The sequence below is a fragment of the Pollachius pollachius genome (assembly GCF_949987615.1).
Source record: "Pollachius pollachius genome assembly, chromosome: 13".
In the NCBI taxonomy this organism is placed as follows: domain Eukaryota; kingdom Metazoa; phylum Chordata; class Actinopteri; order Gadiformes; family Gadidae; genus Pollachius; species Pollachius pollachius.
In genome coordinates, this window is record NC_136946.1 from 5,543,807 (window position 1) to 5,569,435 (window position 25,629).

Sequence of the window (25,629 nt, forward strand, 5' to 3'; positions counted from 1 at the left end):
TTTATACCAACAATAATAATTACATTAGAATATAGCGTCGATTGCATTGACAATCCAATATACAAATCATTTTATTTAGCTTTGTGACGAGACGGAGGCGGAGCTCAGAGCTTTATTTTGAAAGAATTAACCTTTTATTCTGAAAGTAAATACACCCGGAAGTAGTTTACGGCTGGGACCAAAACAGTGCTTTGCTGTTATACTTTTTTGCAAACCTTGGTTTAACAAGCACGCTTTTATTTTTCGGATTGCGTATAATAGCTATCAGGTAAAGTTGAGTTTTGGTGAGTCTCAATAATTCCAAGAACTGTATGTCAAATGCCACACCGCAAATGTCACTCCCTCATTGCCTGAACCTGTACGTGTTGTTGTCATTGAGATCTCAAAGTTGTCTCAAATTACACACAAAAGTTGTGATCAATATGCATATTTCAGATAACAATATTCACATGAAAAAACGAACGCGTTTAGCCCCGCAAAAGGTTGACGTAAGTCATCTTATAACTCGTCCCTGTCCCGTCCACCAGGTGCGGGCCCCGGCTGAATGTTGAGCGTCCGCGCTCTGGTGGGGATCGGGCTCCTGGTGACGTCAAGAGCCGCCGCCACCGCCCAGAGAGCCGCATGTCCTGCTGCTGCTGCACCCAACAAGGAACACACGCACTGTTTCAGCAGCGGACGAGCGTCCAGTATGGCGCAATCTATCAAATACCTGGGGTAAAAATAAAATATTGAAATACTTTTCACACCAATAGGTACCGATGATTCACAACAGGTAGACGTCTGCTCCAAAGTAGCAGAGCTTATTTGATACTGTTTATGCTCAATGCGTATAGGATGGGCTAATTTACATTTACATATGAATTATGTCGTTTCAAATGTGCTTTCATCCAAAGTTATCAAAAGGCCATTCATCAAAATTGGAGTAACAGCTAATCAACAAAAAGTGTTGAAAGATGTTTCTAAAATAACATGGTGTCTGAAAATGAGCGAGTGCTTGTTTTTGTCAGCTGGCTAACAATGAGGGGCGGGGTCGTTGCTGTGATTGACAGGCAGGAGGAAGCGCAGAACATCGACCAGCAGCTGTTTACTGAGTACGGTTTCAGCGTTGACCAGCTGATGGAGCTGGCGGGTCTGAGCTGTGCCACGGCCATCGCCAGGGTGAGACTACACCGCTCTGTCACTTAGATGCAAAAAATTGAACTCACACACTTTTTTTTTAAAGAGCAGGTAGGGGTTTGGGGGCATCAGGCTCAGGGATGCCTACAGGTGGACTGAGAACCTGGTAGACCCGGTAAACTGTCTTACACCCTATCAGCGACACTATTACTATGGCACTAAGGCCGACCCACAGGGGGTGCTAATGTTTAAAATAGTTGAGCTTCGTGTGTGTGAGGATGAAGATTTGCGAGGGATAAGATGGATTCAGGGATGATGTAATGTGATGCATTGCCTCATGAAACAGGATATCAGAACTGTGTATTATTGATCCTTCAAGATTTATTTTGCGAACGCAGGAGGTCTGTCTGTCTATCTGTTTTGTCCGTCTATCGTTCTGTCTATCCCTCTTTCGGCCCATCGTTCTATTCTCTGTATATCTATATGTCTGTCTGCCTGTCTGTCCCTTCATATCAATTATCATTAACCAATCATCGGATCAGCAGCTCTCCGGTATATCCAAGCCTCCTGTCGCTTGTCTGTTGTGCGTATCATGTAGGAGGTCTGGTCACTTGCAAGTGTCTGCTGAGTAATGGGTTCCAGTGGCATCTTGACCAGTATGGACCGGTATTGACCCTCTGCCCTGTGCTCCTGCAGGCCTACCCCCTCAGCTCCCTGCTCCAGGCCGGACCCTCCCTGCTGGTGGTCTGCGGCCCGGGGAACAACGGAGGAGACGGGCTGGTCTGCGCCCGTCACCTCAAGCTCTTTGTGAGTGGCGGGCTCCTGGGAGAGGGCACTTCAGTGCAGTGAATAGACAACCCATGAGTATAGAACATTTGTATTGGATCGATGGCTGGATCGATGTAAAACACCTGGAAGATAAACCACCAATAAGTATAATCACCATTAAAGACATACACCACTTGATGTATAATATAAATATAATATATAATATATTATATGTATAATATATTCATACCATATGGCATATTTTACAAACACTTTCTTTCTGGGCTTTGTCTCTTTTGTATGGTCAGTGAAAAAACCTTCCCAGTTCTTTAGGAAAAAAACGATTTAAAAAATAAGTTTTCCGTTCTTCCTTCAATCCATCTGTCTGGGGAATAAACCCGGCCTTCCTGACGTCAGTGAATGTCTCGATAGAGCGCGTGAGGAACATTCAGTCTCCCCCTCAAGAAGTTTGGGTTCTTTCCTGCACCTGAGTGTGTTTTTTTTTATCCAGCCTCAGCTAAAAAAAAAGCACTCTGTAGGCTCATTTGCTGCGTTCCACATTTTAAACCCTTTGCGTGCGTCTCCACTAAAGGTCATCCTCAGCCCAGCGATGATTCCCAGTCACTGTCGAAATGTAAAATAGCAATGCTATGAAAATTAAACAAAGAGCAGTGCGTTAAGGCTCTGTCAGCAGGCCGCCTTCGCTAAGCTTCATAAATATGAGGTCAGGACATCTCGGAGTTACTGCATTAACCGTTGCCTTGTTTATCCTGCAGGAAACACGAACCAAAATACAGTCGGATTAGATTCATCACTTCTGTGAGATTTTCAATGGCTTAGTATATTATTATTCAAAAGTGGTCTGCCCTATCTGAATCACGTCGTATTGTCCTCTGTTTATTAAAGGCGATGAAGCCACTTTACATCTCGTTCAACAACAATATATGTATTAGTAGTGTTATTCATTGCATGATTAGTAAATAAATAATGATATGTTGTTTTGTGTTTCTCATTCATACCTAAAATGCTTGTACACAGAGCTCCCGAGACCAAGTGCATTTTTCTTTGTTAGATACCCTGTACAGTAACACCCTCTTTGTCCTCTGCGGCGTGCCGTAGGGCTACGAGCCCACCATCCTGTACCCCAAGAGGCCCAACAAGCCCCTCTTCCAGGGTCTCACCACCCAGTGTGAGAAGATGGACATCCCCTTCCTGTCTGAGATGCCCGAGGTGTCCGTCTGTCTGTCTGTCGTCTCGTTATTCTCCTATCCCTTCTCCTCCTCCTCCCTCTTTCCCCCTTCCTCCTCCTCCTCCTCCTCCACCTCCCTCTTCTCTTCCTGCACCTCCTACACTTCCTCCTCCCTCTTTTCCCCTCCTCCACCTCCTCCTCCATCTCCTTCTCCAGCTTTTCCTCCCTCTACTCCTTTGATACCTCCTCCTATTCCTCCTCCTCCTTCTACTCTCCTCCTCCCATTCCCTCTCCCTCTCCTCCCCATATCCATATCCTCCTCCCTCCGCTCTCCCCCTCCGTCTGTCCGTCCGTCTGCATCGGCTCTCTGCTGTCCACTCCTCTTGTGTCTGACGCTCTGTGTCTCCCCCCAGGCCAAGCTCGTCGACCAGGCCTACAACCTGGTGGTCGACGCCATCTTCGGCTTCAGCTTCTCGGGGGCTGTCCGGGAGCCCTTCGCAGCCATCCTGGAGGTCCTGAAGGACTCCACCGTGCCCGTGGCCAGCATCGACATCCCCTCAGGTGGGTCAGGGGGTAACCGAACCCAGCTCGTTGAGATCTGCCCCGGGGCCGTGACTCGTATCGAATAGCGTGGCGTTTATTTATTCATTCTTAGATCTATGTCGATTTTTCTTTAGAAACGTGTCATTAGGAAGCAAACCCGCCCCTTAAAGGCTTAAGGGTGTACTAAGGTTACGCTGGGATTAGTGGGGTTCGGTCCCAGAACCTCTTCAGCTGTCATGTCAATAATAAGCAAACTGGCCCCTTTGCCTGAGGGTGCCCTAAAGTCAGACTGGGATTAGTGGGGTTCGAGCCAGGAACCTTTTCAGCTCGGAGTCAAGCTCACTGTAACGTTGTAATGGGTTTACCGTCGGTGGCGTACGGACCCACAGGCTGGGACGTGGAGCGCGGCGGCCCGGACGGCCTGCAGCCCGACATGCTCATCTCCCTGACCGCGCCAAAGAAGTCGGCCGCCCACTTCAGGGGTCGATACCACTACCTGGGGGGGCGCTTCGTCCCCCCGGCCCTGGAGAAGAAGTACCAGCTCAACCTGCCCCCGTACCCCGGCACAGACTGCGTGCTGCAGCTGTAGGACCAGGACCGGAGACACGAGAATATAGTTTAAATTATGAGTCATTGGGGCTACTTTATTATGATGGGGGATTAAGGAGGGAACTCAGTCACGGTCAAATAAACTGGTTTCATGGTGCGATAAGATGTGCTTTATTTTAATCCCTGACAAGGAATATTATTAGTCTGTTGCGGAAGCGCAGACGATATATGTGAGGATTTAGGGGTAATAAATAAAGAAAGTTTTTTTTGCTGAATGTGATCCCTAGTGTGTTGACGTCAAAGCTGGTCTCTAAATCTGCACTAATGCCTTTTCATGTGACCGGTGCTGCTGGCATTGGGAGGGTTGGAGCGGCTAGCTGTCGCTCAGCTAATGCTAGCGCTTGCTGTCTGGGACTGGGAAGGGGATCTTATTTCACAGCCGTTTGGCAGAAGTTTGACCTACTGTATCCCCTGTGAATCAGATAAACTAACCCATTTTGACTGGCATCTCTTTATATCTCTGGGGAGTTTCTGTCCAGTATTCCAAAGATAATTCTGAAAGATTTAATAATTTTAAAGATTAATTAAAATTGAATAAATGATACAAAATGGAACAAAGAATGCCTATGACATTGTTATCAATGTTTTTAATATAATTAATATAATTCATAATAGGAATTAGTTTGCTGCTGTAAGGAAACGACTCAGTCACACAGGGTATTTACGGATTTATTTAGTACACGATCAAGTTTCATCGAATGGATATCTAGCAAGACTTGTTGAACTTGAAAAGACAGCCGGCCTATGAAAGTCTACGACATCCTAACTCATAAGTGTCTTCATGAAACCGATCTCCCGCGAGCATCGAAGCATTCATACGTCCCGTGTGACAATGGATTCTCCAAAATACATTCCTTTAACAGCCAATCTCACAGAGTCAAGCAGCCTCGCTTATAGTACTACGTACAGTTTAAATACATGTAGTACTACAAACACTTGTATATATTTAATATAGAAAGAGAAATATTGAATGTATATGCGCAGGGACACTGATGCTTGTTAATGCATTATGATCAGGGGTAAAAGTGCAGTACATGCTTTCATGTGTATTTTTGTGTGTATTAATATACAGTGCTGGTACCATGCGTGGTCCTTTTAGTCTCGCATCCATCTGTGTTCTGCGTAACGGAAAAAAAAAAAGGGTGATACAGACTCGAGGGTGGTGGGGGAGAAAGAAAGGTTTGATTGGATGCCTCCATGCTGGTCCAAGCTGTACAAGGTGGGTCAATCAGTAGATGCAGTCTGTAATAAAGAGGAAACAAACGTGTCGGATTAAAATCACTGCCCACAACGTGGTGTTTCATCATACACCTCGCAGACACTGTCAACATACAGTTGCAATAGTTTCAAATATGGTAGTTCACTGTGTGTTTCATCATTCAACACCCTGAAACTAAATTTTGTCAGGCCGTCGTCATTTCGTGAATTCCGTTGGTTAAGTCAAACTGTTGGTTAAATCCCAGTATAATGCCCATTGGTAAACGTTAATCCTCCAGATTTGACTAGAAAAGTTAAGTAGAGGTTATGCGGATTAATTGTTCATCTGGTCAAATGATCTTGTGTAGTTAAATCAGGAAAAGTATTTTCGAGACCAAGATATTTACCTGTGTTAGTCTCCGACCTGGACCCCGGCACAGTTGTCTTTGCTCTCCGAGGCTATAGCTAAATACTCAGCATTTCTAGGAAAAAAGACGATCCACATATACAACGGGTAAGCGTACGTGCACAATGTCCGACGTTCACCGAAAAAGATGTGTTTTTTGAAAATGAAAAACATTTAAATGAAGTGCGAGACAAAAATTGGAGGGGCCAGTTGTGCCGATCCCAAGGTTGTGACTTACAGGTGGAGAGTTTTGGTTTTTACTACAGGGAGGAGGAGGACGTTGATGAAGTAGGAGGAGGGGGTTGACGGGAAGGAGGAAACATGACAGGAGGTAGGTAGGGAGCGCGACACACCAGACAACAAGACACCGAGGGCGAGTGCACACGCGGGGCACAATGGAAAACAGGAGGAGGAGGAGTTAGTGGCTTAGAGAGAGGGAGACGGCAGCTGAGGCGGAGGAGAACTGGGTTCACAGTGAAGAAGATGCAGGTTATCGACAACACATGAGGACGGCATGCATGGGCAGAGTTGAGCCCACATGCATGTACCTGTTATGTACACTTTCCTTTCATTCGCCTAGGACTAAAACATTTGAGGTGGTGCCTGCCTGATTATACTTTGTGACTGGATTGCTACTGAGTAAACTATGAATGCTAAAAGAGCAAAGACTCTTAACTGGAAAATGTCAATAAAATAAATATGCTTTAACTATTCAGTATATATATATATATATATATATATATGTACAGTCTATTGTATTTTGTGTACTAAATTAAAATTATAGATATTTCGGCAGTTAAATGGACGGCGGTACGGTCATCACTGTTGTGGATTCAAAATAAATATTAACATTCAAGTATGGCGGCAACAGTGATAGCCAAACTACAAACATTTAACACTCTTGCATCGTGCAGTTGGGTCTGTGTGTGTGTCCGTGAACGGTTGTATGTGTGTGTGTGAGAACTGTTGTATGTGTGTGTGTGTGTGTGTGTGGGCGTGTGTGAACTGTTGTATGTGTGTGTATGTGTGGGCGTGTGTGAACTGTTGTGTGTGTGTGTGTGTGTGTGTGGGCGTGTGTGAACTGTTGTGTGTGTGTGTGTGTGCGAGTGTAATGAATATTTACGCGGCCTCTCTCAGTGCCTCCTCCCCAGCAGCAGAGATCTTCCTGTAGCAGTAAATCATCTCGATCAGCAGCCACACCTGCAGCCCGATGATGGACACGTACATCATCACCTCCGACACGATGGAGGCCGTCCCTCTGGTGGCTGGGTGGGGGGGGAAACAGGGAGAGTCTCAACCAATCGCTGCACAGGGAATACACTTTGGTCGAGTCCCTCGTGACCAATCAGAGGAGAAAGGAAGGAGCTGTCCATGGTGACTAAACATGGCCTAAAACAAACTCAAAATTAAGTAGGAGATGTTTCAGTATAAGGCGTGAAAAAATGAATGGCAATTAATGGTACACATTGATTTTTGGCTTTATAAGCTTATAAATATTTTATTGATATCGACCTGTACTAGCTTATAAATATTGTATTAGTATTGGCTTGTAGTAGCTTTTAAATATATCGGTACTGATTGATAGTAGCTTATGAATATGGTTTTGGTATCGACCTAAAGTAGCTTAGCAATATATTGGTATCGACCTATAGTAGTTTATAAATATATTGGTATTGATCAATAGTAGCTTAGAAATATATTGGTATCGGCCAATAGTAGCTTATAAATATAATGGTATCGACCTAAAGTAGCCTACAAATATATTGGTATCGACCAATAGTAGCTTAGAAATATTGCATTGGTATTGGCTTGTAGCAGCTTAGAAATATCTTGCTACTGATTTCTAGAAGCTGTGCGACAGCCGGACTCGGCGGCGAACAAAGTGTGTGCTGAGGTGAAACCCTTCGTACCTTTGGCCACGACGGTGAGGTTGACCTCCTTGAAGATCTTGGTCTGGTATTCATAGAACTCGTAGGTGAGCAGCCGGTTGACGCGGCAGCGGTACGTGCCCGAATCGTTGAAGGTGACGTTGGTCAGGAAGATGGAGGCGTCCTGGATGTCGTTGCTCTGCCGGCTGCCGAACCAGTCCAGGCGGTCCTCAAACTGATAGCTCTTTACGGAGCCCTCCTCGTCGTAGTTGTAGATCTGCCATCGGAGCCGCCAACATCATCCGGGTTTAGTCATTTACGGATTGAGACCTTTTATTAGTTTTATTTTATTTCATTTACACACACGCAAGCACACAAGCACACACTCACTGCCAATACATATGCACAAGTGCACACTGTTGTACATAGTCCATTATTTGGATTTGGATTTGTAATTTTTTTGTATTTTCTTATTGTATTTTGTACAACTGTTATCCGTTATTTGCACTATCCACTTTGCTGCTGTAATCCAGCAAATTTCCCCACTGTGGGACTAACAGGATTATCTTATCTTATTTATTTATTTATTATTATTATCATTTGTATTATTATTATTTATATTATTATATTGCGTTTACCCAAAGTACCCGAATGCAGTACGTTTTAGATACGTGTCACTCAGGAGCAGTACTCGAGGGCGGTCTAGTCGTGGTTAGGGGTGAACTGTATGACCCCGAGCTGAAAGGGTTCTGGGTTTGAACCCCGATGTCAGCATCCTCCGCTGTAGGCATCTTGCTCAAGGGTGCCGACAGATCACTTCATTTGGCGTTTTTTCATGCGCTTGGAAATAACGGTGGGTAGATGGTGGATCGATCTACCATCTATCTATCTATCTATCTATCTGGTCATAAGCATTCAGGGGATGATTGCCTTGCTCTAGAGACCCCTCGGCACTGAGGAGGAACCGAGGACCAGACAAGCCGTTCAGCAAAACAATGGCTACGTGTAATCGTATCCTCCATCCTCAAGGGCAGTTCGTGTTTCCATTAGGCTCACGGTGGCGTTCACACACTCATTTGAGGCAGGAAACATCTATCTGGAAGGTTCGTATCACCAGAGATGCTGCGGTCCCTAGCGGCTTGGATTTAGTGATGGCAATGTTGGAGGGATTGACCTAAATACTCCAATTGGATTGAGTCCACATTTCTCCTAATGCACCACATGCACCGATTCCCCGTAAAGGTTTTCAACATTGGATGTTCTGGGAATAAAACTTTGACGTTCTCTTTCTATCTATCTTATTAACTAATAAGTTATTTTTATTCTAATTGGCTCACAGTGGTTCACGGTTATTAAGAGCAGGCAGATGTTTGGGCGTCTCATCTCGAGGACGCTTCAAGGCACGAGGAAAGGTGGACATTGGGGATCAAACCCGGGACCTCTTGTTTGAGGGTCAGCCTCCATCTACACGGTCCAGCCTCCCATCCCCGGTGTTGTATAATAATCCATATACAGGCATGTACGTGTGCGTGCTCGTCCACTGAGTGGGGATGGAGGTCGTGTGCTGGCCAAGGTCATGTGTCTCATGTTCCATCATCTCTCCCAGCAGCAACGTCACCACCATCCCCGGCCCTGAGAATCCCTTTATCAGGGCTCTCAACCTCTGAACGCCCCCCCCCCCATCATGGGAGGGTTTGATTGATGAGTGTGTGTGTGAGAGAGAGAGAGAGAGAGAGAGAGAGAGAGAGAGAGAGAGAGAAAGAGAGAGAGAGATTAAAAAAACGATAGATAGACAGACAGACAGAAAGATATACAGTTATAGATAGTAAGATAGATAAATAGAGAGATAGATAGATAGATAGATAGATAGATAGATAGATAGATAGATAGATAGATAGATAGATAGATAGATAGAGTGATATATAGGTAGATAGAGTGATCAAGAGATAGAGTGATAGAATATACTTATATATAGATAGACAGATAGATAGAAACATAGACGGCTCGTCAGATAGACATGGGCGTTCTGGACTTGCGTCAGATGTACCGAGTTACCGTGTGTGTTACTGTGGACCAACTCACATGCTCAAAGTCCTTCTGCCCCTTGCTCCGGAAGAACCAGTCCACGGTGGCCGAGCCCTCCACCTCGCTCCTCCGCTTGCAGGAGATGCAGCCCAGCTTGAAGCCTTTCCCCGCCACTGCCTCCGTGTCCGAGTCCACCTCGGCACACGCCCCGCGACACATCCCCACTGGGGGGGGGGGGGGGGGGGGGGGAGAGATATGGAGAGAGATAGAGTGGGAGAGAGGGAGGGGGAGAGAGCTGTTAGGAGATGCATCTTTCCGTTGAGCTATACTGTTCATTTCTCCCTCAGGATCACCACGAGTCAATATTTGTGTCTTTCCCTTCGTCAGCAATACACAGTGTATAGTGCATAGATGTAGGACTTAACTTGCCCACATTTAGGAGACATTTCACCACATCCACTCGCCCTCAACAAAAACATTATGAATACATTTCTTAATAATAAATAATAAACAAAAAAAACACTCTGGAAAACTATGAAATACATGTCGGCAGTAACATCGTCGCCCATGGCTGTAGCCTTCATAATATGCAAATGTTTTTGAATTATTAAAATACTCACCACCAAGAGTGCATAGCAGCACGAAGATGACTTGTTCCAGTGATACTATATTCCTGCCCATTTTCAAAAAGTGACAGGCTTGCTATCTATTATAGATGGAGTCTCAAAAAAAGGGGAGCAAAGCTGAAAGTCTTGAGCTTGAGAAGAGTTCCTCCGGCGACGTTCCCCTTCCCAACATCCACTGAACGGGGCAGAACTCACTGGTACCGGTACTGGTATCACTGTAAGCTGCTTGCTGGAGGCAGACTACTGATTGTGCTTATTTCTTACTTTTCACGTCACTCCTATTATCTTGTGAAACACCTGTACCTGACTCCCTCCCTGCACCTGACTCTTATTTGGCTCAACTCAGCAAGTTCACATCAGCATCAGGAACATGAGGTACCATATATTGCTACGTCAGACGCCTCTAGAAAATTCCTCCTACCCTCCCGATCGCGTAACGCAGTGCATGAACGTAGCGTCTCACCCTTAAGCAACGTGGACCAATGTGCACTCCACAGTCTCTGGTATAACCGGAGATTTTAGCAATCTTGTGGGCTCTGATAGCCTATTTAACGATCGCAGCAATGATTGGGCCTGCGGTTAGATGATAGCTCTGGGGACCACAGTCGCTTAGATCAGAGAGCTACCATCACACACACACACACACACACACCATGTTTTGGTAAGTGCACACGGTTAATATAAAAATGGTTTATGTAATCAAGTCAAGTAGCCTACAAAATCCCACTATAAACCCTCTTACGTCTTCCAAAAGCCATTCCTTAATTCACATAGCGCTCCATGAATAATTAAGCGGATGCTTGCATGCCGTCCCTGCCTATCCGATGTAACTTACAAATGTTCACTGAAGGGCAATCGGTATAATCGCTCGTAAAAAAGAGATCAGGTTTGATCCGATCACGAACGATCAAAAGCCGACGGTGTCGATGGTATCTCGGTCAAAGAACACCTCCCTCTCTCCCAAATAGGAGTTCAAATAAATGTTACAACGAAACGCAGTCTCCTCCGTGTAGTAGTGATGGTTACCGTTTGAGAAACAAATCCATGTAAAACAAAAAAGAATTCGAATCCTTCCACCTATCTAGGAGCCCCGACTCAGCAGAGATGCCCGGGTCGTGTTGACATTGCAGATGAAACTGCGCTCACGTCCCAAGGCCCTATAAGCATCAGTTATGAGCGGAAAAAAAACGCCCAATAATCGACGTCCCGATTTCGGTCCCTCAGATAAATCCTCTTCTTTGACACACGGCGCAAACACTGAGTGCAGCTGCACCCCTGTCGCTCATGTCAGGAGACGCTGCTGATGCACTGCGGTAAAAAAAAAACCCATGTGAGGAGGATACTAGGCTATAGGATGTAGACGGGCTCCCAGGGCGATGCACACCCCCCCTCTAATATGCACTATGCACGACCTTTGAGATGAACCGCAAAAATATCACCATAAAACAGTCAACCACATGCAGGCTGCACCTCGCTTTGGTGAATCGTGTGCCATGTTTTATTTTCCTTCAAAGTGATGTTCGAGTGGACGTGTTTGGGTGAAGGTGAGACTGCCTGTCCCTTTAACCGGGGCTGGAAGATGGGCGGGGGGACCCGTGTTGTTGTACATGGTGGTGAACTGTCTCCTCCGCCAAGGCACCCGATATGATCACCATCAGAATCACACAAATGTGCCGCAAAGTACCCGCTTCCATTCGCAATACTCGTGTTGGAGTCTTGTTTTGGTTCGTTGTAAGGGAATAGTAAGGGAAGTTGGTGTAGCGTAGTCCGACCCCCCCCCGCCCCCCCCTCCAGGATGAGAGTGTATTGGTGCTAATATCGAGCAGCTACATTAGCTACTTAGCGGCGGGTAAGTTTTTATTCTTGCGTGTTTTTGCATCGTTGTTGCGGTTGACACATCGTAACATGAAGTGCACTTCCGTAGACGATAGCTATTTGCGTTATACATTGAAAATGCCATTACGTATTCCGATCTATTCGTCGTTATATCGTCCTTTTAGATGTGCAACTGCTAAGCTAACTCGCAGCTAACTTGGCTGGTGTGATAGCATGACACCCAATGCCTTTTGCATGGATGCTATGTTAGCCTCTGCATTTTCACTAAGTCGTTCGCCGTGAAATTCATTCATATAACTTTTATGTCTGCATTATCTTGTACATCTTACACTAGTGCAGATGTCGTCCATTGCTAACTTCAAACGGCTAGCACAAGCAGGTGTAAACATGGCCATCTGTCCAGCTGCATTCAACTTGGCCAATGCCCCCGTACACAACGGTGCTATTCACATTCATGGGCCATTGTTGACAGTGGTGCAGAAGTGACCACGTTGAACAAAGAAACCAGGATACGTTTAATATTCGCCGATGTTTACTTTCTACGTAGACCTCTTTCACAATGGAGCAGCAGATGTGTAGTCCCGTCAGCGCCCCTGCTGGCCTGATCGTCCAGGTGTGTTTCCCTGGCGCCCGCACTGCCGTCTTGGACAACCTGAACCGCCAGCGCGAGGAGGGGCGTCTTTGCGATCTCGCCATCCAGGTGCAGGGTCACGTGTACAGGGCCCATCGCTGTGTGCTGGCTGCCTCCTCGCCTTATTTCCACGACCAGGTGGGTAACGCTTTTGTTGTTTTGGTAAGCACATCGGTATCACATTTTATAAATACTCAGAATTCAGATACAGGTCATTTAGCAGGTATACCTTTCGGGCATGTGTTCCAAAGTAGTAGGCTGCAGACATTGGGGATCAAACCCACAACTTGCAGTTGGGTCTAGAACACCCTACCAACTCTATACTATCCTTATCACATGCGTCACAGGTTGTGTAGATATTCTACGGTAGTAGGCTACCGTTGTTGAGGTGGTTAATAGTCCGACTCCAGTCGAAAGGTCCTGGGTTCGTTCCCCAGTATTGACAGCATAACTGGGCATCCTTGAGCAAGATGCTCCAACCCCCTACCTGCTCCCTAATGGCCTGCACGTGAAGTCGCTTTGGACGAAAACGACCGCTCAATCACATCCTATGAACCGTACGTAGAGAGTTCCCGGATGTTGACGCTGGGGTTACCCCCCCCCCCCCCCTTCGCAGGTGCTGCTGAAGAACGTCACCATGGTGTCCCTCCCCTCCGTCATGGACCCGCTGGCCTTCCAGAGCGTCCTGGCCTCGGCCTACACGGGCCAGCTCAGCATCGTGCACGAGGACATCGTCAACTACGTCACGGTGGCCAGCTTCCTCCAGATGTGGCACATCGTGGACAAGTGCACCGAGCTCCTCAAGAGGCAGCGGCCGCTGGCGGAGTCCCAGCCGGGGGGGGACGCCATCCCCTCGGCCTCCACCACCACCACCAACTCCTCCTCCCTGCCCTCGGCCCCCGCCCAGCCCGGGACCTCCTCCAGGCAGCAGTCCCCCAGCAGCTCCGACTGCCTCTACGTGGAGCGGGAAGGCCGGAGGCGGGACCGCAAGCCGGACGCCCTCCCCCCTCTGGCCACCTGGCGGCGGCCCCAGCAGTTCCCCCGATGGGGCCGAGCCAGGGGCCCCTCGTCAGGGCCGCACTCGGCCGCCGACTCCCAGCTGGGGGTCTCGCTGCCGGGGTACGGCGACTGCAGCGGCGATTACGGCGGCTGCGAGGAGGTGTGGTTGACGTCGGCCACCGCCGCGAAGGACGCCCCGACCAACGCCGACGGACACTACGGCGCTCAGCTCGGAGGAGGGGGAGGAGGAGGGGGAGGAGGAGGAGGAGGAGGAGGAGGGGGGGGTGGACTGGAGGGCTTGAGGCAGAGGGTGAGGCTGCATCCGAGGACATCGGGCCCAGAGAGGGTGGATCGGAGCCGGGACGTGGTGGAGGTGCACGAGCTGCCGGCGGCACCACCGGCGCAGCAGGAGAGGAGGAAGGTGGAGAGAGGAGGGATGGAGGCAGATGAAGGGGTCGGAGAGGACGTGGCAGGGAGGAGGGACCGATGTGTGCAGCCTGGACAAACTGGTAAGAAGCACTTTTGTTAGGGCTGAACGATTAATCGAATTCAAATAGAAATCGCGATGTTATGCGGTAGAACGCGGCACGCAAAGGCTGCAAAAAAAAGAATAAAAGTGATTTGTTACCGTTACTGACTGGAAATCAGTACGATTCATTTATTTTTATTTTACAATTTAATAGTTAAATAAAGAAGTTTATAATATAAATTAATCTCAACACATCGGCCTGGCCTAAAGGAAAGAGCAGTTTTTATGTTGACTGCTTCCGATGTTGTGTTGGTCACACTAAAGAATGATTTATTACCTTTTTAGTGAATAATACACAACATAAGGAATTAATAAATGATAAAAATCGCACATTAAATCGCAGTCGCAATATTAGTACATCGTTCAGCCCTAAGTTTTAGTCATATTTGTTGAAATTCCCTTTCCGCCCAGTCCTCAATCAATACGTCGAATTATCAGACAAATAAAAAATCTCTGGTATCTGTTGCGGTGCCTTTTAATAACCCCTTCCAATCATTTCATTTGCCCCAAATTAATTTACCGGTCTGCCTCCCTACCCTCCCGGCTACCTGCTCCCACTCTGCCCTTGTGCTCATTGCGCCTAGCCTGAGTCTATCACAGACTGTATTGTTAAAGGGGACATCTCATACCACCAGGTGTGAGTGGGATTAGCCGTTACAAGCAGGTTTGAAAATGTGCAGCATTGTGACATCACAGGTTGGCGTGTCCATCTATCCGTCACACATCTAGATGCACACGCCCACCTGTGATGTCACAATGCTGCACATTTTGAAAACGGCTTGTAATGGCTAATCCCACTCACACCTGGTGGTATGATATGTCCCCTTTAAACGGGACACAGCACACCACCAGTTGTGAGTGGGATTAGCCGTTACAAGCCGTTTAAAAAATCGGCCCAATATGACATCACTAGTGGGAGTGTCCACCTAGATCTGCGCTGGATAGATCACACCTGGTGGTAAAATATGTCCCCTTTAATAATTGTGGATTATTACATTATTTTACATGATTTTTTTTTTTTTTTTTTTTCATGTTTTCAAATCCCCTCCCAGGAGACTCCCACGGCCAGACGAGCGACGGAGAGTCGTCCGGACAAGCGGAGGCCAGAGGCAGGCCAGAGGACGACAAGGACAGGGAGCACGGCGACACCTCCCTGATGGGCCGCACCTGTGGACCCGACCACGGCATCCCTTCCACCCCACCCCGCTTGGGGACCTCGCCTCGGATGCAGTGGCAGGCGCCCTGGTCCCAGGCCGAGGCCACGCCCCTGGAGCAGGACCAGTCCGAGGTGGACTTCGAGCACCTGGCGGAGGGCCACTTCGAAGGGAAGACCTACGACGAGATCCAGGACGGCACCGGCCAGGTCTCCCAGCGGCCCCTGGTCCCCGTCTCCCCCGACCACCACGGCGACTTCGGCCTCGCCTGGCCGTCGGCCGGCGGCGGCCAGGCCGACGTGGCCTCGGCCCCCGCCACGCCCAGCCGGCCCCTCACCCCGGCCCTCTCCCAGTTCCCCCTCGGCCCCGCCTCGCCCCCCATCCCGTCCTCGTCGTCCTCGCTGTCCCTCGCCGGCGCCCCCTACACGGGCAAGGTGCACTTCTGCCACTGCGGCAAGGCCTACACGCTGAAGAGCATGCGCGACCGCCACGTCAAGATGCAGCACCTCAACCTGCGGCCGTTCGGCTGCCCCGTGTGCGGCAAGACCTTCAAGATGAAGCACCACCTGACCAAGCACCTGAAGACCCACGGCGGCCTGCGGCCCTACGAGTGCGGCCTGTGCGGCAAGAAGGTGATCTGGAGGGAGAGCTTCCTGCGGCACCAGGCGCGCTGCGAGAGGATGGCCGCCGCTAACAACAACAACAACAACAACAGCAACAACAACAACGTCTCCGGCGCTGCCTCCTCCTCGGGAGGGGTCAACGGCGGGCCGGCGATGGGGGCGGACGACGCCGGCGGCGCCTACGGGGGCTATGGGTTCGACCACGGCGAGGCCTTCCTGGCGTTGGCGGGGCAGGTGAAGGTGGAGGAGGCGGACTTCGGCGGGGAGGCGGTGGGAGATGACGGCAGCGGCGAGGGGGGGAGGTTGATGGGCGGCGTGGCGGGCATCATGGATGAATTGCGCTCCCAGTCCAGACTCCTGCACGGTCACGTGTTCAAGGAGGAGGCCAGCGAGGGCTTCAGTTGAGACCGATCTGTGTGTGTTTTTTTTTCCGTAAAGCCGAACTCACAGCACTTCCGTTTGTATGAACTTGTTTGCACAACCCCCCCCCCCCCCACGCCCATTCTTGGTGACCAATAGACTCTAGGGAAATCCTGATTTGATTCTCCTGAAGAGACAGAGACCAGAGTAGACTGTGGCGAGAAATCCCAAGCTATTTATTTCTTTGTCTTTTATCAGCTTCTTCTTTTCTGCGCCATGCCAACATCCCTGTGTTCTTCGTTTGTTGAAAGCAGTGGAATCGTAACCATTATGTCTTCAAGTTACAGGATATAATTAAGGACTGAGCGCAAATTTAATGAATACCTTTGATCGGAACACCGGTTTAAAGGCGGCGACATGCCGCGCCGAAAATCGGCGTCGGTGAGACTTGAGAGGTCGGTGACATGAGTCTCTTTGGTGTGTACGGTCACGTCGGCGTTCTTTTCAGCCGATTCAACATTTGCAATCGGCCATTAGAGTCGTTCAGTCTTTTACCATTCTGATTGGTGGAGGGCTAGCAGCTTGACTAGCGAATCAGTGAAGCCCGGAAGTGAGGATGGTAAACATACCAGATAAACAGCGTGCTCTGTGTTTTGGTCTAGAGAGAGGACCTGGTATTTCCAGTTTTCGTTTTTTTGGACCACAATACAGATTAGCGCCGTCTGCTGTTTTGGAGACATTACATATCGCGCAGAGCGTACGGCATCGGCTGTAATCGCGTAGGTGTGTACTTCCCATTTCGGTTGATCGAGTCGGCCAGATTAATAGCCCGACTTCATTTACGTACGCGAATAGGGCGGTGTGTCGCCGCCTTAAGTTAAATTATTGTTAAATTCCCTTTTAAAAGTGTTTGGACAGTGACCGTGTGTTTTTTTTGTTGCAGTGAACAAAAACACTAGCACAATCACATCACCTACTTGTTGTGAGGTGCCCTGTAGGGATCAGTTGTTGGATATAAAACATATTTCTATGAAGTTTATATTGTTCTTTATGGAGCACCGGTGTGAATGTACTCACTGAGTTTTAAATTAAACTGTTGCACAAGAATTGCTTAACCACACAGCCTTCTCTTTCACTGTCCACGTTAATAATAATCCCCCAAAAATGTTACGTTCTAGTCAAACTTGCAAATCGTTTCCCGCAGATCTCCTCAGCAACACAAGAGGTCTCCCTTCTCCAAGACATCTCTCAACCGACCTCGTCGGAAACAAAAGATCATAATCATGGGCGTGATGGAAACATGCTGCAGGCTGTAATTAATCAGCAGGGTTGGTTTACAGGATGTGTTTTGATGTATGCAACTCCCAGAGGATAGGGCTTTATATCGTTCTCACCTCAAAGGGAAAGGTGGCCATGCAAGCATCAAAGAGCTGCATTGATCAGATGTAGGAGGAAAGGAAGGATTGTTAAAACACGTCCTGCTATACCGAGGTCGAGAAAGGACTTGAGGTCATTTATCACATGTCTTTGTGGACCGCGATAGGAGACAACATTGAAACCTTGAAAAGGGCATGGCCTTTAGTTTGAAAGAGCCAGCTGCTGGCTACCTAAAGACCACTCCAGGCATTTCACTGTGGTTGCCACCATGAATAAAACAGGTTCCACTTTTTACACCGGGCGGGGGCTTCTATTATTCCTTCGTCCATTGGTACAATTCCATTGAATTTCTCATCACGGTCCTCCTCATTGAATAATATCATGGCACCAATGTTAACAGAATATGCATGTGATCACCAACAGGATTCAGCCTATGATGAAACTCTATCTGGGCTCGCGATCGGCGGCGGAAGCGTGTCACGCCCGGGCTAGAAAGGAACGTGGTAGGCACCCAACATTTTTTTTCCCCGAATTATTTATTATTTAATTATTTTAATTATTTATTTCCCCGAATTATTTATCGCTAAAGACGATGAATAATCTCTAATACTAATACAAATGTCTTACATCGAGCGAGCGTTTACAGTGTGAGAACACAATGGATTATTTTTGATGGATTTTAATGACAAGGTCACCGTTCCGGGTTGGGCAATGGGAAGTTTCGGCGGAGGTCAACGGTACCAGAAAGTACTGTGTGTAAATCTGTGTTTTACTTTAATTCCACAAAAAAAGCCTATAATATTACAGCCCAAAATAATTATGGTTGAAAATAATGAGTTATGGCATAACCTTTAGATTATCATGTAATGCAGGTAATATTTAGTATCGAGTAGAAACTTGGTGGGCAACGCCATTTTAGAAATGTCAAGTCGTTGTGTGTTAGAAACAACTTTTTTTTTGTAGGCCTATATTATACATTTTTGGCTGTACTAAAAGTTTCCTTGATAATTTGTGTGCATCAGAGCAGGGCAGGCCTACCACAAAGACAAGAGTATGTTTGTTTCTTAATGATTTTATTGCTCCCTCAACTGCAGTGACCAAACACAAAAAGTAGGCCGTGTGCAAACAAGAGAAGTAATGCAATTAATCAATGCACACACAAATACATAATTCCCCATGATATTCGCAAGCAAAATGCGTCTCTATCTCTCAGTATCCAACTCCTGATATCAACTTCTAATTCCACACCCATGGATCAAAACAAACATGCGCTTCCCTCTTTGACCTTTCAACAACTTGCTTTCTGACCTTCAGCGCCCATTGGACTTTGTTCTCCCTCAAAACCACCTAAATGTCATTAAAACAAATGCTCAAATACTAACTACTTAGATTTGTTTGTAAGTTTATAGTTTAGTTTATAAGGCTTCATTTAAATAAATACCTTTTGAAAAATTTAATAACAGTGCAATTCGTAAGGGCATTCGTTTTTTATTTCCACTAGAAAGTCTTGAAAGCAAAAAGCTGACAGGTGAAACTCGTTTTGTTAGTTACAAAACACTGTGACTTACAAAACACTGTGACTTACAAAAAATATGAGGGTTAATATATTATTGAGTGGATACATTTTGCATAGTTTCAAATTTTTCAATCGCATTATGTCACATCAAACATTTGTCGTAGAAAACAGGTGATACCAAATACACTTCCAGATACAAGATACAAACGTACAAACAAAAACAAAACAAACATACAATCAAACCAATTAACAGTAGAAAACTAAGTTGTGAGTGGTCTTTATAAAAAAAAAACACAAAACGCAATCACTCATATACGCTTAAGTGAAGGTGAACAACAGGGAACAGACTACAGGTAGCAAAACAAACACCTGAATGTAGACATTAGACGACACTAGCACCGTCACACTGAAGAGTCGAGGATGGCTTGACGATTCACGAACATGGTCTATGGAGCAGGATTTACAGCACAACATTTGCTATAGCTTTACCGCACAGAGCAGAACACAGAGACAGGATCTCCACTACTAACCCTAAGGATTAGAAGAAGAAGAAAAAAAACAACGACCATGGCTTAATTTTTGTTTCTACGTTTTGAATTCCACTCATCTCAGAGAGCAGCTGCACCCGCGTTAGCCTCCAACGCCTGACGTGTCGCCACATTAAGCATTGTTGTAAGTTAGCGTTAGCATTACGGTTAGGCTTTGTTGAGGTCTTGAGGTCCATCCCGAATGCAGCTCTCCTCTCCGTCGCTCGGCCCTGGGTTCGGCCCGTCGGTCTCAGGTGGATCCAGGTCTCGGCTGTCGGAGGAGATCTTAGAAGATGGTGCTCCAGCGTTTAGGGGGAGGGCGGGCCTTGGTTTCTCCCTGGGAAGAGATGGGGGCGATGGGGAGTGTAGGAGAAGGCGGCACATTGGTGGTGGAAGCTATCAATCAGCCTCTGTTCATCTGTCAACACTCAAAAGGTCAGAGGGAAAGCCGTGGTTCAAGAGGACGATGTTCTGCGATCGTTTCCCTTTGAACACCAAAAGGTCAATTGGGAGAGATTGTTTCGATGTTGATTGTCAGAAACCTCACATTGTTCGGAATTCAGGGGGATGTCTTGGACTTGGAAACAGCAACTCAAATCAGATTGAGGTAGATGACTTAACGTTTTGTTTGGAATAATCAAATCATTTCTGCATGAGAGAAATATTGCAACGTAAGAGAACTCGCAAATAAATAATAAGAAAGCTTAAGACAATAGCTGAGCGCTTTAGAGCTTTCCACATTATGGGGCAATACAAAATATCGAAAGTAAGCCTGTTAATGAGCGGTGACCGTGCTTTCAAAAGCATATCAATGACGTATTAACAAAAACAATATGGTCTATGAGAGCCGACAATTTGCAAGAATGGATCCAAACCCACAACTCTCTACTCACTCCTTTCCGCCGACCGCATCACTGTGGCATTCAGACAAAGACACACAAGAGAAACGACTTTAAGTTCAAGGTTTTCACACAGCGAGAGGAGAGAGAGAGAGAGAGGGAGAGAGGGATAGGGACAGAGTGGCCGCTTGTGTTTCCAGGCAGAAGAAGTGTTGTTCTCACCATGTTGAAGAGTCGGGACAGGGTGCTTTGGTCTTTGCGGCGTCTGAGCGGGGACTTGGCACTCTCCGCGCGCGGTGAGGCGGTCTGAAAGACATGGGTGATGAGCATGGAGCGTGGTGGAGAACCAGGGCCTGACCCGGGACCCTAGAACCACCAGGAGGGGTGACGGTACCGCGTGGTGGCGGTGTCAGTGTGGTGCCAGAACCTCCTCGAGGAACTGCCATCGGGCTAACGCTTACTGGTCTAGTGTGGCGAGGTTTACCAAAGTGTGGAGAAGTTTACGAAAATGTGGAGAAGTTTACGAAAATGTGGAGGAGTTTACAAAAAACATGGAGGAGTTTACGAAGGCTGAAACCTTACTACCAAAAATATACCAAAATCCAATTTTCGATCCAATTTTCAATCCATTCAATTCAACATTCAATGGTTATGAAATAACCAGTCTTTTCTTCCATCCATTACAATGGGAGAGACCGACACAATGGCAAGGGGAAGGGAGGAAGAGCATTGTCATTAAAACATGAAATGAGACACAGATTCACACAGGAACCAATAAAGGAGGAGAAAACTGATTAGGAGACGCATGCTGTGGAGCTGGCGGCCGTCGAACACAAAACACACGGAAACAGGAGAACGGTCAGGATTCGGACATGCAGAAACAACGTCTCGGTTCGCTGTGAAATGAACAGGTGGAGGGGGTCCTAGGAAGACCCCCATGGCTGGATTAGTGAGTCATTGCTGGGTGACCAGGACAAGGGGAGGGAACCCATGTACTCCACTCAAACAATGACTAGACAAAGAAGAAGTAGAAGAAGGACGAAGAAAATGGCGGAGGGGGGTTGGATGCAGACCCGAGGTTTTTTTTCCTGAGAGGAGAAGAAAGTATTTGTTTTTTACCGGCTGTGGTTCATAAAAAGCCGGGCAGTTTCAAAGTCATCCAGAAGCAGCGAGTCGCTCTTGAAGGCGCAGTGGTGGTGGGGGGGGCAGGGAGGAGGGTGTTGGTGGAGGAGGAGGAGGAGGAGGAGGAGGAGGAGGAGGTGGGGGTGGGGGTTGGGGGATGAAATATAAAATGACAAATTTAGCGACGGGCGTTTATCTCCGACGTCTGATAAAAGACACCAACGGTTTGTTTAAAATGAAAGATCGAATGTCTGAAACAACGTCCGCTGGCAATGATATCCATTTCACCATGTTTCAAGATGAAATTGATGAGGAATATCAAACCTTTTCTCATCTTACGGTATTGAAGGTATTAATGTATCCGAATCATCTAACATGTTTCACCCTCCTGCATTTGTCTCCTGGACCCGAGTTGGTCCTTGTGCTCTCTCAGGAGGAGTAAAGTAGTAACATAGCATGAAAGGGCAGGAGGAAAAAGATTTGTAAGTAAGTATACGGGAGTGCACAGTGTTAGCTAGGATATGCGGACAAAAGCCCAAACATGAAAAAGAGAGGCTCCATTGGAGATGGCAACCTTGTGTTTTTGTGTGTGTGTGTGTGTGTGTGTGTGTGTGTGTGTGTGTGTGTGTGTGTGTGTGTGTGTGTGTGTGTGTGTGTGTGTGTGTGTGTGTGTGTGTGTGTGTGTGTGTGTGTTGGGGGGGGGGTGTTCAATATGAATGAGGTTTAAAAAAACATACCAAGCCCAAGACATCTCTCCACTGGACATGAAAAAGAAACAAACAGCACCATGGTGATTCTGAATTCATGATGTACCAGGAACTCCTTCCAAGAAATGTACCTCCTGTCTGAGAACTGTTACGAAATGTCATTCAATTGCATTAGTAGCAAAGGTTGGTGATAAAATAATACATAAAAGCTTCCCAATTTAAAGTTTGACATTTGGCGTGGTGCAGGGCAGTGTTTTCCAATATTGCATTGCATAAAGTGGGCTTCGATTTGATACCAGAAGAAACCTTGATGATGTATCTAACTAGAGACTCACCTTGGACTTAGGACGAGGAGAAGATGAGGATGAGACCTGAGGTATAGACAAAAACAACCCTTACTTGATGAGCAACATTTGGACACAGTACACATGTATATAGGTTGTTCCATCACTATATAAGAATGAGAAGAAAAACTGTGATCATCTAATGCATGTTTGTTTTCATAAGTAACTGCTAAATATTGCGGTTGGTTGTCTGCATGTCAGACCACAAATTGCCCAAAAGGGCAGAATAATTCTAATAGTAGAGCAATAGAGCGATAAGTGCAGTTTTCTTGCATCTTTTATTTGAGGAACTCTGTACAGGGAGCGATAATAGTGTACTACAGCAGCTCATAAAAGTGAAACCTTAGCGACGTCGATGGAAGGCCTTAGAGCAAGACAACCAACTTCGCTCTAGTTTTACACCTTTAGAAAAAAAAGAAAGAAAGGGGGAGGAGTCCAAAGCCATGCCACTTACGAAGCTTCTGAAGAAATGTGCAACTGCACTCTCGTTGGGCTTGCGGCGAGCCGAGGCTCCCTGGGGCGACGTGGACAGGTGTCCCCGAAATGACCCCTAGAACAGAATACACATCACACGATTTAACAAGTCATCCCATTTTTACTGGAGATGATTCCCATGGAAGGTATTCAAACGGAAGAAGTAATAATCACTTGAACATTAAAATGGCAAGTTGACAATGACACCAGGCCAGGAGTTTTGCCATAATACATCAGTCCAAAGACAATTTGAATGCAATTACGGCGGATGGCTGACATGAAAAACGCGAAAAACAAGCTTCTACCAACAGACTGCAGACAGTTCTTATCTCCCCAGAGCCATGATCTGTCATCCATGAATCATGCCTGTGATATTGCTTTAATTCAACTAAGCTATTTCCTGGCGGGTCAAACTGTATAGCACGAGGGGGAAAAATTAGGATACATCCAATAATCGAAACATACAAACTTTACATCCATACTTTTCAACCCGCTGCTAATCCGAAAAATGTGCTGTAATCCTATCACGTTGTCAACTCTTGTGAAATTACACCTCTGAAAATCCTCTTCACACCGCAAATGAGTGTCACCTTGTATGTTATTTTAGATATCTAAAGAACATATATTTTTTATGATCCAGAATGAACAAGTAGGTCTACAAGCTGAAAAGAGTTCTCATATTTCACGTTCAAACCGCACACATTATTCAACCACAAGGCTGGTGGAAATATCTCTGGGATTTTTCAGGCCTACGCCTTGGGGAATGTCTGACAACCACTCCCATCCTCATCCTACGCGTTGCTTTAACCCTGCAGATTTCATTAGCATTTCGGAGACAATGGCTCCGTTCAGTTGGTGAGACCCTTGTCCATTTATAATACGTATCAGATGCAGCTGTTTTCCTTGTGAAAGTTAATATTATTTTTGTCGTGCTTAGGAAAGCGCAGGCAGCAGCAGAACCATATAGACTGTTTAATTTGGGATTCCAATATCGATATGCTTGGATGGAATAGTTAATGAACTAAAGTAAAATAATCTGAAGACAATTATTTTGTGTTTGCAATTTCTTTGTTATGTTTTCCTTCTGGGACAGAACCAAACTAAAGAGCTACTCATTTCCTGTTTCAGTTGCTCGGTTCCACTCTAAAAACTGCCCTGCAAAATCCGTAGCACTCTGAACAACACGATGAGAGTTGTATTATAGGCCATCATCATATGCTACGGTCTTGACGAGAAAAGTGTTGAATGGATTCAATGAAGTCGATTCATGACCCATACATGGTTTTGCGGAGGCTCAGATGTTGGCACCCCAGCCAACATCCTGCCTGCGTCGTTCCCACTGATCCACAGAGACCAACAGCTACCCACTTTGGGTCCATCATTTACCAACTGTTAACTCCAGACACTAACGTTAATAGTCAGTGTGATCACGGTTACCAAGCCATAGAGATGTAACAGATGTTATGTTATCAGAATCTTTGCATTTAAGTCCTCTGGGACCAAAAGGGTCATTCAAGTTACGTAAACTCATGATGAGGTAAATTGAACCTCACCATTCGTCATGACCAACCAAGACCAATTCTATACGTTCTTAAAAAGCTGCAGTACCCTCAACATTACATGTCTTTCTAGTTTGTTGTGGGTGTTTATCCTACAACTATCTCTGGGGCGAAGGTTTATCCCTGTGAATATCTAAGTAGCAGAGAGTTGTTTGTGAGGTTCTCTGTGTGATCAGAATCAAACTCCACCAAACGCAATACAATGGTAAGTGCTCAATCCGAACGTCCACCCAATACGCTTTATCGGCAGGAAAAAAAAACCCTTCTACCAAAGGACGGAGCAGAAAGACCAACTTGAGGTTTATCGTCGGTCAAAACAACTCACCTTGCTCCTTTTCTTCTTGTCCCCTCCGAAGAAGGTGTTGATCTGATCCATCAGGCCTGGGGCATTCTTCTTCTTCCTGCTCAGCCCTGAGGAGCTTGTGGTGGCCATGCTAGCTGCTTTGGGTGGGTTCGGTACTGTCCGCTTGCAAGTCAATCCAAAAGTCCTGTGAGGTCTGGGTGCGCCGTTCGGTTTGTCTCTGAGCCTAACTGACGCCACGGGGGCCGCCTTTGAAGGTGTCGGCCGTCCCCCCTCCCACCCCGCCCTCCCAAACCGTTGCATCTTGGGAGATGAGGAAGGGGTCAGGTGGTGGTTGTTCTGGGGGGGGGGGGAGGTCCATCTGTGGCATGGCTCCAAGCATTC

At 46.8% G+C, this 25,629-nt stretch overlaps 4 protein-coding genes across 5 annotated transcripts; 2 read left to right on the forward strand and 2 right to left on the reverse strand.

Moving 5' to 3' along the window:
- Window positions 1-147: 147 nt before the first annotated feature.
- Window positions 148-4,754, forward strand: naxe (NAD(P)HX epimerase). Of its 2 annotated transcripts, none has more exons than XM_079748833.1 (7): window positions 148-268; window positions 528-714; window positions 1,050-1,158; window positions 1,813-1,923; window positions 3,004-3,114; window positions 3,487-3,634; window positions 4,006-4,752. In XM_079748833.1, exons 2-7 carry the CDS (start codon window positions 545-547, stop codon window positions 4,203-4,205), a joined length of 849 nt encoding a protein of 282 aa, XP_079604959.1. In that variant the 5' UTR covers window positions 148-268; window positions 528-544; the 3' UTR covers window positions 4,206-4,752. The 2 variants fall into 2 exon arrangements, with proteins under 2 accessions (XP_079604959.1, XP_079604960.1); XM_079748834.1 differs by having other exon boundaries at window positions 157-284; window positions 4,006-4,754.
- Window positions 4,755-5,834: 1,080 nt separating this feature from the next.
- scn1bb (sodium channel, voltage-gated, type I, beta b) lies at window positions 5,835-10,402 on the reverse strand (the record flags this gene model as incomplete). Its single annotated transcript, XM_079749205.1, has 5 exons — window positions 5,835-5,904; window positions 6,952-7,093; window positions 7,739-7,973; window positions 9,779-9,945; window positions 10,342-10,402. The coding sequence occupies 5 exons, from the start codon at window positions 10,400-10,402 to the stop codon at window positions 5,835-5,837; spliced, it is 675 nt and encodes a 224-aa protein (XP_079605331.1).
- A 1,564-nt stretch (window positions 10,403-11,966) lies between these two features.
- On the forward strand, window positions 11,967-17,783 carry zbtb22a (zinc finger and BTB domain containing 22a). Its single transcript, XM_079749348.1, has 5 exons — window positions 11,967-12,196; window positions 12,731-12,952; window positions 13,431-14,041; window positions 14,129-14,322; window positions 15,395-17,783. Exons 2-5 carry the CDS (start codon window positions 12,743-12,745, stop codon window positions 16,522-16,524), a joined length of 2,145 nt encoding a protein of 714 aa, XP_079605474.1. The 5' UTR covers window positions 11,967-12,196; window positions 12,731-12,742; the 3' UTR covers window positions 16,525-17,783.
- A 2,122-nt stretch (window positions 17,784-19,905) lies between these two features.
- Window positions 19,906-25,400, reverse strand: mbpa (myelin basic protein a). The gene is made up of 6 exons (XM_079750129.1): window positions 25,270-25,400; window positions 23,366-23,461; window positions 22,903-22,938; window positions 22,598-22,618; window positions 20,961-21,044; window positions 19,906-20,236 (listed from the first exon to the last, which is right to left on the reverse strand). Exons 1-6 carry the CDS (start codon window positions 25,375-25,377, stop codon window positions 20,186-20,188), a joined length of 396 nt encoding a protein of 131 aa, XP_079606255.1. The 5' UTR covers window positions 25,378-25,400; the 3' UTR covers window positions 19,906-20,185.
- Window positions 25,401-25,629: the final 229 nt, after the last annotated feature.

Bases quoted from the DNA above. Each gene is read 5' to 3' on its own strand.
- mbpa (XM_079750129.1), bottom strand. From the start codon at position 25,377: ATGGCCACCACAAGCTCCTCAGGGCTGAGCAGGAAGAAGAAGAATGCC. The intron at 22,939-23,365 runs GTAAGTGGCATG...TCTATACCTCAG, and splicing joins CACATTTCTTCAGAAGCTTC to GTCTCATCCTCATCTTCTCC. The intron at 20,237-20,960 runs GTGAGAACAACA...ATCTCTTCCCAG, and splicing joins TGTCCCGACTCTTCAACATG to GGAGAAACCAAGGCCCGCCC.
- naxe (XM_079748833.1), top strand. From the start codon at position 545: ATGTTGAGCGTCCGCGCTCTGGTGGGGATCGGGCTCCTGGTGACGTCA. The intron at 3,115-3,486 runs GTGTCCGTCTGT...GTCTCCCCCCAG, and splicing joins TCCTGTCTGAGATGCCCGAG to GCCAAGCTCGTCGACCAGGC. The intron at 3,635-4,005 runs GTGGGTCAGGGG...ACGGACCCACAG, and splicing joins CAGCATCGACATCCCCTCAG to GCTGGGACGTGGAGCGCGGC.
- zbtb22a (XM_079749348.1), top strand. From the start codon at position 12,743: ATGGAGCAGCAGATGTGTAGTCCCGTCAGCGCCCCTGCTGGCCTGATC. The intron at 12,953-13,430 runs GTGGGTAACGCT...CCCCCTTCGCAG, and splicing joins CGCCTTATTTCCACGACCAG to GTGCTGCTGAAGAACGTCAC. The intron at 14,042-14,128 runs GCTCGGAGGAGG...GCAGAGGGTGAG, and splicing joins GACGGACACTACGGCGCTCA to GCTGCATCCGAGGACATCGG.